Raw genomic sequence first — 9,590 nt, 5'->3', positions numbered from 1 at the left:
GAAGGGACCTCAATAGATCATCGAGTCTGACCCCCTGCATAAGCAGGAAAGTGCTGGGTCTAGATGACTCCAGCTAGATACTCATCTAACCTCCTCTTGAAGACTCCCAGGGTAGGGGAGAGCACCACCTCCCTTGGGAGCCCGTTCCAGACCTTGGCCACTCGAACTGTGAAGAAGTTCTTCCTAATGTCCAATCTAAATCTGCTCTCTGCTAGCTTGTGGCCATTATTTCTTGTACCCCCTGGGGGCGCCTTGGTGAATAACTACTCACCAATTCCCTTCTGTGCCCCCGTGATGAACTTATAGGCAGCCACAAGGTCGCCTCTCAACCTTCTCTTGCGGAGGCTGAACAGATCCAGTTTCTCTAGTCTCTCCTCGTAGGGCTTGGTCTGAAGGCCCTTAACCATACGAGTGGCCCTTCTCTGAACCCTCTCCAGGTTATCCGCATCCCTCTTGAAGTGCGGCGCCCAGAATTGCACGCAGTACTCCAACTGTGGTCTGACCAGCGCCCGATAGAGGGGAAGTATCACCTCCTTGGACCTATTCGTCATGCATCTGCTGATGCACGATAAAGTGCCATTGGCTTTTTTGATGGCTTCATCACACTGCCGACTCATGTTCATCTTGGAGTCCGCTAGGACTCCAAGATCCCTTTCCACTTCCATGCCACCCATCAGGTCATTCCCTAGGCTGTAGGTGTGCTGGACATTTTTCCTCCCTAGGTGCAGCACTTTGCATTTCTCCTTGTCGAACTGCAACCAGTGGTGGGACCAGGGTTTTTGGGACCAATGGTTGGTGGGATGTAAGATGGAAAAGGTTGAGAATTGCTGGTCTAGATGAGCCCCCTGAGCCTCATTATAACTCAGGTCTTGCCTTCGCCCTTCCTTTCCTTGTCATTCGTTACACCACATCACCACTCATGGACTTTGGGGAAAGAAATGGTCCCCATCTTTTGCATCTAGCTCTCTGCCACAATGATAGTGGGCTGTTTTTTCTAATGACTTTCTCCTCTCTGCCCCAGATTAACAAACAGAATGAGCAGATGCATGCCCTTCTAGCCATTGCCCTCACCATGTACCCCATGCGGATAGACGAGAGCATCCACCTACAGCTGAGGGAGAAGTACGGAGACAAGATGCTGCGCATGCAGAAGGGCGACCCCCAGGTGTATGAGGAGCTCTTCAGCTACGCCTGCCCCAAGTTCCTGTCCCCAGTGGTTCCCAACTATGATAATGTGCATCCCAACTACCACAAGGAGCCGTTTCTGCAGCAGCTGAAGGTCTTTGCTGATGAAGTACAGCAGCAGGCCCAGCTCTCCACCATCCGTAGCTTCCTGAAGCTCTATACCACCATGCCCGTAGCCAAGCTGGCTGGCTTCCTGGATCTCACCGAGCAGGAGTTCCGCATCCAGCTGCTGGTTTTCAAGCACAAGATGAAGAACCTGGTGTGGACCAGCGGCATTTCTGCCCTGGATGGGGAGTTTCAGTCAGCCTCTGAAGTTGACTTCTACATTGACAAGGTCAGTGCCTGCCCATATGTCTCATGTGGGATGGAGGGAGAGGGTGAGAAATAAAGCTACAAAATGAATGAGTGTACCACAGGCAGAAGTTTATCCTTATTTTCTGGAGTACATACTTTCTTCTGTTATTTCAAAGTTTTACTTAAGACCTTATCTGCAGACCTCTTCACCACCCTTCGGGGGAATGAACCTGAATCCTTAGCAAGATATTGGATCTACTGGCCTAAATAAGCTGAGCCCCAAATACCCTTCTTCCCAGACCTAGGTAAAGTCTCTCCTGCTTGCTGACCTTGGGAGAGGGTATGTCTAAATAACAGTGGACTGGATTGTCAGCTGTCACTGCCTTCGCTCATACACCCGCTCATAAATCCCATTTCCTCACTAGGTGGGAGAATCTTGCCTGGCTACACTGTTCTCCACTCTAAGCCAGCACTTACTCTTAGAAATCTGAGCATGGGGAATGTCATGAGCCCCAAGCCTGCAAAGGGAGCTCAAAGCCAGCAGATGCACATAGGCAGGAGATGAGGCCTGAAAGCTACTACCACTTTGTTCTCCAAGAAAGTAGCAGGCCCTGCCTGCCCCATCTAGCCAAACCAACTGGGCTGCTGCTGGCCCTCTAGCACTGCTTCCTGTCTCTTTGGGAACAAGCAGAAGCTGTAAGAGGAGCCTTGTTTTTTGGCTTCTATTGGAGGGAGACAAAACAATCCAACTGTTGTAGGGGAAAGCCTATGTCCTGGAGTTGAAGAAGGCTCCCAACAGGCTGATTATCCTAGCTCATTGGGGAAGACCCATTTGAGAGGGGAAAACCTCAATTTGGATTCCACCATTTGCAATGGGGGGAGCCTTTCCCATGAGTAGTACTTAGCTCATGGCTATGTGGAGGATGAGGAGCGTCTCTGACATGGGAAACCCTTGCTAACTCTGACTGCCTTGCCCTTACTTCACCCCTTTTCTTGATGTCCCTCCACTCTCTTGGCAGGATATGATCCACATTGCAGACACAAAGGTTGCCCGGCGCTACGGGGACTTCTTCATCCGCCAGATCCACAAGTTTGAAGAGGTGAGCAGAGTGTGCAGCAAGGGCAGGGAAATCTGTGTAGCTTCTGATGGGGTAGCCGTGGGGAAGACCTGGGACTCTCATGGGGCTGGTGGGCTGGGGAACTTCTGAGAGACAAGAGACCTGAAGCAGCTGGCCTAGCTCCATTCAGTGACTCACCAAAACCATTGGGAAGCATTTCAGGAACTGCCTTTGGAGCTGAACAAAGACTGCATTTTAAGCTACAAGCTGGTGACCTTTAGGGGGGTTGTGTTCTTCTGTTGGGCCTCAGTATGACTGCAGCCCAAAGGAAGGGAGAATCAGTATAACTAATGTAGTGTGCTGGAAGTAAGGGCAGGGTTGCTTGTCCTGTGGGGTAAAAGGGACAGCTGTAAATGTTGCCCCACAATACCAGCCTGTGCCACTTTCTACCCCTCCGCTGTTCTTGTATGATCTGCTGCCTCCTTGGGGATCTCCATTACCCCTTAGTGAGTCTGCTAATCCTATTGGAAATGCCAGTAAGAATCCATTACTGCCACCATCCTATCCAGGCCTGGGGGTAGAGGAGAGGATCTGCAGAGCTCAGGAACCCACTCCTCCCCCCACAACTTAGTTGGAAGATCTGTCCTGGCTGAGCATCCAGCAGCAAGAGGGGAAGCTGGCTGCGGCTGCTCTCTTCTTCCAGCAGAGGCCCCTGCAGGACCATGGTTCTGTCCAAGGAACATAATCCATGACTAACCTGAAGTCTGTTTCCACCATCCTTTGAAAACCTTTCTCTATTTTCTCTGAGGCCTTCTCTTCTGTGGGGAGGGTTTTTACTGTTGTTGGGTTTTTTTTTCCCCTCACTCCCTTGAATCATATTCAGCTGCTCTCCCAGCTGAGTTTGGGGACATCTAAAGAAGCTGTGCTTGTGAGAGCACCAGGCTGCATTCCAGCAACTGTGTGCGCATCTTTCTGGATTCCCCTCTCTAATAAGCTGTCTCGCTTTCTTCCAGCTGAATCGAACCCTGAAGAAGATGGGCCAGAGACCCTGAAACTTCTACTAAAAGTGTCACCAGACCGGCTAAGGATATGCGTGAAAGGAAGTGGGTGGGGGAGAGTATTGTGTGCTGCAGGGGAAGGGAGTTGAAGATTCTGGGAATCTCCTGTGACTGAGGGGTTTTTTTTACTTAGCTAAGCAGAGTGTTTGGATCTTGCCATCATACGGAGGACTGAGATCTCCTAATAAACACGTAAAATTCTTCTGTGTGTTCAGTACCTGATACTGTTTCCTTCCTTTTTTGGTGAGAGCTGGATGTGTTCTGGGGCCAGGTACTGTTCACCTTCTGTGTCCAGTGCAACCTCCCTTGGGGCAACTGGATAGGAGGCAGGTCTTTTCTATGCTACCTTAACCCCTGTACATAGTGAACAGGAAAGGTCATAGGGTTGGGTGCTAGCATTCTTCCTGCTTGTCTGTCTTACAGACAGAGTATGGAGGAGATGGAAACTCATTTGATCCCTTGCATCTGTTTCTCCCCTGACCCCTCCACCCCTTGCACTGCAAAGCGCTTAAAACACTCCAGTCCCCACCCTCTCCTGCAGCTTTCAGGCAGAGACTTATTTAGAGTGGGGGTTCTGCTTATTTTTACCTTAGATATGACAGGAATGTTACAAGGTCTGGTTTTACTCAAGACTCAGCCATCCTGGAAAGTGTATGGTGCGAGCTCTCCTCCCACAGTTGACAGGCCAGCAGTGACACTTCCTTTCTCCAAAATACTGGAGAGAAGTTTACTTGATTTAAACTTCCCAAATACTTTGATTCAGGCACTGTCACTTTCACTGGTTCTGCCATTACTGTGGCTTTTTTCCAGGAAAATTTTATTATGGCTTCTTTAATGTGAAAGAAAACCAGCAGAAAAGCTTTTTTCAATGTTATTTAACTTGCACAAGCTGCATAGGTGTCACTTTTGCGGGATAAAGTAGTAAGATTCTCCCCTAACTTTTTTGCAGATTATTTTTTAAATAGTTCGAATGTCTGAGGGGAAGCAGCAGCTGCAAGGGAAGACCTATGAGTAATCAGAAAGTTGCACAAAGCATGTTCCTAGATGCCATCTGTCTGTACCCCTCCCCTTCATTCCTCTCTTCTGAGGGGTGGTTTCTTTAATCAGACTATACTTATCTTGTACAGGAGGCTATTTGGAGGTCTCTTGAGCAGCCTTCATTCTTGTGTTTGTGGGTACGTCTACAGTGTGCGAGACCAACAATAAGCTCTGGTCACTCCCCACTACCACAAGGACCTCATGCTCTGAGAAAACAAGTGGTACCCATACTCCCTGTTCTCCTTCCCCTCGTATTGGTCACCCTTGCTAGCGCTCTTTTGAACTGCCATTGGTTGGTAGCTTCTTGTAGGCATGATCATTGATGAAACACATGGGTTTGGAAGGGTCTGAGGTGGATAAACCTTTGGACCAGATCTCCAAGGAATTCAGGTGCCTGAATCCTACTGAAAGCAATGGGAGTTTCACCCTTCTAAGGGTTTGTGCGCTCAATGCTGAGGGCTTAAAAGGTATGTTTACCAAGAGTAGAAAGTGATTGTAGCTGCAAACAGTCCTTTGATCATTTAGGTGTGGTCTAAACATAGTTCTGATTGCAAAACTCTGGGTGTTTCTGTGCTCAAATCTGCTTTGTAGAGGCAAAGTCCCTTCCTCCCCATGGCATTGTCCCACCACCCCTCAGAATAGAAGACCTTGCTGCAAGCAGGGCTGTCAGCTGAAGGTGCATACAAATATGCCCATTGCTTTCTGCCTTGTCCTGTATGGCAGCTGTGCATTCCTACTGATGAAGTATCTGCTTATGGATCCAGCAGGTGTGCCTGTGCTTTAGAAGTTTCTCTTTTGTTGCTGCCTGACCACAAAATTGCTGTTGTAAGAAGCCCCTCCAATGTAGACAAGGTTGTAGTTCCCATCACAAGTATCATTCCCAAGATGGGGGCTAAGATAGGATAGAGGTGTTAAGAGTCTCCTCATTCCAAAACATCCAGCTTTTCTTTGCTGCCCTTGCATTTGTCAGCAAAGGTCTTGAGTCTACAGTACAGTAAGGTACATCTTGGGCAGAATAATCAAAACTGCAAAATGGGTGACACCTGGCTGGATGGCAGCACTACAGAGAAGGATCTGGAAGTCTTGGTAGATCACAAAGCGCGAGTCTGCAGTGTGATGCAGTTTCACTACAGGTGAATGCAGTTTTGGGATGCATCAATAGAAGCATTAGGTCCAAGATAGCGTGATAGTACCTCTTTACTCATCACTGGTTGGGCCTCATTTGGGGTGTTGTGTGCAGTTTTAGGCTCCATTTTAAAGACATGGAAAAGTTGGAGAGGGTCCAGAAGCAGGTGAAAAAAATAATGAAGGGTTTGGAAGGTAAGTCATGCAAGGAGAGGTTGAAGGAAATGCATATTCAGCTTGCAAAAAGGGTGCTTAAGAGGGGACATGATAGCAGTTTTCAAATATCTGAACTGTCATGAAAAAAAGGGAGAACACCTTTTCTGTCTTGCAGAGAGTATGACTTGGACCAATGGCTTGAAGCTGCAGCATAGATTTAGATTGGATATCAGGAAAAACTTCACTGTTGAAATAGTGAGGCAGTGGAATAGACTGCCTAGGGAAGTTGTGGATTCTCTGTCACTGGACATCTTCAAGAAGAGGTTGGGCAGGCATCGATCAGGGATGATTTTATGTTCTACTAAGGTATTTCCCATGCTGCTGGGCTTTGCTGATAGCTGCATGGACCCAGAAGGGAATATTTGCCCTCCTGCTGCTGCTACATGTCAGGGTTTGCTTTTTTTAAGCCTTCCTCAAAGGCACTGAGTGTTGGCTGCAGCTGAGGCTGCGAATTTTGAGTGAAATGTGCCAGTGCTCCTGCTGGGACTTTAAACCTGGGGGTTCCTAGCCTAGAGGATCTTGCCCCTCTGCTCAAGTTCAAACCGATTGCCATATTTGGGGTCAGAAAGGAATTTTACCCCATGGTCAGATTGGTATGGACTGTGGGGGTTTGCCTTCCTCAGTAGCAGAGGGCTTGGCCATCTTCCTGGGATCTCTCGAGTGTGTTTTAACATTTGCAGCAGCAGAACATTGGCCACCATAGTCCCCCTGCTTTACCTGTGGCAGGTTAGGGTGTTGTGTCTTGTGTCAAGGTTGACTGTAGTTTTCATGTGAGGTTAGACAATGGATTTATACGGGATGCCTAGGAGAGGGATGATCCTGCCTCGGGCAGGGGGTTGGACTAGATGACCTATGGAGGTCTCTTCCAGCCCAGGTTCTCTACGACTCTTTAGCTAGCAGCGATATGCAGCAGGGAGACGCCCAACTTGCAAAGCCCATTTCTTCCAAGTCGCAGATTAATGTAGGATTTAAACTGGAATTTTGCTGGCTGCATTACTCTCGCTTTTTAATCTGGTATGGTAGGAGCATAGAGACTAAATGCATTTTTCTGTTCTCTTACACCCTTTTATAGTTATTCACACTTTGTTCTCCAGTATTTGAATATGCCTTTTCCTCAGCTTGTGTCTGTAAAACGGTTTCCTGGTGATGCCCATAAAGTATCTGTTACCCATCTGCAGCCAGTGCAACTGGCTCTCTGCCTTCTGTTAGAGACTACTGAAGGTTAACTGATGTGACTGGCATTTTTGGAGAGAAGCCAAAGGAACTGCAGTTCTTTGCATGGGGTGGAAAGATAGGCTCAGCAATTCTCAGTGCCTGGCACAGTTTGGCGCTAGAGGAATGCAGGGCATTCAGTAGCATCAACAGTCCAAATTCTGGAATGTGGCTAGAGCTGTTCCATGGGGTGGGGTGATGCTTTGTTACCTTAGCCTGGCCTGTTGGACAGGAGTCTGGCTGCGGGTGTACTTAGCATGGAAGTACAGCAGTCTGGAGTGAAGCAGTTCTGATCAGTGGAACCTCAGCATGAGGTCACTCCCTTTCCACTGCTGTTGCAGACCTGCAGGCAGGAAGGGAGATGGTCCTGCTTCAAGCAGGTTCAGTTATTTGCTGGATAAGACATTCTCAGTCCATTGTGTTCCTGTTCCTAGTTAGGCTGAGCAGACAAAAAGCCAACCTGTTTGCCATGGTTCTGTGATGTTGAGCAGTCAGTAGCATCATACCCTGGGTATAAAGATGCGCTGAAGGTGCTCCCCCTTCCCCCACATCATGTTGTTTTAAGCTACGCACATAGCAGTTTCCTGTGTCACTTAGTGGGTGCTGGCTAACATAATGAGTGCTTAAAGGTATAAATGTGGCCGAGGAAAGTGGATTTTTAGTCTGATCAAAGGGATGTAACTTGAAGTAATGGGGTGAAATGGAGCCTGTTCTAGTAATAACCTATCAATTCAGGCAGCTGAGAGTTTATTCTGCCTTTTCCTCTGCCTCCTACATGGGCTTCCTGTAGAGTGCAGTGTGCAATTCAAGGTCTTCATTTTTATCTTCAGAGCACTCGCTGTCCTGTCATGCTCAGTTGCTGCACTTCTCAGCCAAGTTCGAATTCTCTGCAGCAAGGGTGTGGTTTGTCTGGGAGTTGCAGCTTTCTCAGCTGCTGATCCAGGGTCATCGAGCAAAATGAAGGGCTGGGTTCAAAACTGGGCTCAGGCACCCCAGAGTGGGAGAAGTCCAAAACTGCACTCCTGAAAGCCTCTGTTCAGCTGTTGTCTAGGACCCAATAGTTGATGGACTTCAGGTCCCCAGGTTCTTGAAGCTGCACCTCTGTGCATATCCAAAACTGCTCCAGTTTTGATTAGTGCTGAGTGACTCAGGGCCTAGCTCATGCCTGAGCATGACTATCCAGATAGGAGATATTGCTCCGCCCAACTCCCCTGAGGCAGTCCCAGAGTGCACTTTGCATGCCTACAGGACTGAGCTTCCTTCAGAACGCTTGGCAGTCTTCCCCAACTGTATTTTCAAGGAAAGCAGGCCCAGCATACACCCAGGAAGTGGGACACTGAGGCTCAGTGCGCTCTTCTGCTGGGGGTGCTTCAACCCCATGCCAGGCTGCAGGCTATTCTGAGTGCAGGCGTTCTTTCTTCTCTCCTGCCACAACCGTGCCACTGCACAGAGAAGGATTTAAGATTCTTTGGGTCAGACAGAGAGCGTGAAGCAGTGGCTGTATAGCATAGTGGTTAGGGCACTCCCCTAGGGGATGGGTCTGATCCCTGCTCTGCTGAGGGACCAGACTCCCCATGTGCTGCACAGAGAGCTGAGGTCCCTCTCACTAGATTCTGGGCCCCAACCTAGAGGCCAGGTACTCAAAGTTAGGTATTTTGGCACCTTTTTGGAGCCTGAGCCCTTTATTGGATCTAGGAGTCTCCCCCAGGCTTTATCACCACCTCCTTCAAGTCCAAAGCCTGCTTCAATGATCTTGCTTTTGCCAACCTAAAGACCAGTTCAGTGTCCAAATACCATATACATTCAAAGAACCCCAAATCCTGTGGAGAGGCAGAGCCACATGCGACAGATGTTAGTCATATCCCTTGATGTACTGCTGGAAGATGTTCAGATACCACAGTGATGAGTGCTGTGTAAAAGCCAATTAAAACATCAGGAAGTATTTACTACCAATGCAATCTAATAAGTTATGGAATAGTCTCCCCAGGAAAGCAATGGAAGCCCCATCACACGGGCAATTTAAAATGAAACATAATAAAACTCTGGAGAATGCACAGCAGCGAACTTTGCTTTGGTCAGGATGTGGAGGGCCTATGGAAAGAGCCTGATCAATGGGCTGGTGCCCCTCTCTGCCTCCTACCCACCTGTGAATGGTGTGGAGAGCATTGCATGGGATGGTAAGTCATATGAAGGCAAGATTCCTGGCTTCTGAAAATGGGGTGTGTCTATACCCAGGTCAGAAAGCAGTTGAGGGTGTGTTCACATGGAATTAAGGTCACCCCCGCCACCAGCATCTCCTTCTCCCCACAGCATGCCACGGTTCCCTGATGTTTGTCTCCTTGCAGAGATGTTTGGAAGGTCAGGAGCTGTATTTACAGTTTCCAGACGTGGGGCATGGGCGCTG

The 9,590-nt window shown here is 48.6% G+C and overlaps 2 protein-coding genes across 2 annotated transcripts in view; both read left to right on the top strand.

Moving 5' to 3' along the window:
• The window catches only part of EIF3L (eukaryotic translation initiation factor 3 subunit L), a 16,575-nt gene extending 12,766 nt beyond the window's left edge, over nt 1-3,809 (top strand). The window contains exons 11-13 of the mRNA XM_006025951.2: nt 1,022-1,519; nt 2,499-2,579; nt 3,551-3,809. Coding sequence (XP_006026013.1) covers nt 1,022-1,519; nt 2,499-2,579; nt 3,551-3,589 — 618 coding nt within the window. The 3' untranslated portion in view covers nt 3,590-3,809. The remainder of the gene's footprint in view (nt 1-1,021; nt 1,520-2,498; nt 2,580-3,550) is intronic.
• Nucleotides 3,810-9,266: 5,457 nt separating this feature from the next.
• The window catches only part of MICALL1 (MICAL like 1), a 30,477-nt gene continuing 30,153 nt past the window's right edge, over nt 9,267-9,590 (top strand). Inside the window, exon 1 of the mRNA XM_025206891.1 lies at nt 9,267-9,363. Coding sequence (XP_025062676.1) covers nt 9,267-9,363 — 97 coding nt within the window. The remainder of the gene's footprint in view (nt 9,364-9,590) is intronic.

Source organism: Alligator sinensis, unplaced genomic scaffold, assembly GCF_000455745.1.
Source record: "Alligator sinensis unplaced genomic scaffold, ASM45574v1 scaffold215_3, whole genome shotgun sequence".
NCBI lineage: Eukaryota > Metazoa > Chordata > Crocodylia > Alligatoridae > Alligator > Alligator sinensis.
Note: the sequence above shows the minus strand (reverse complement) of the source record. Positions and strands in the feature narration are given on the sequence as shown.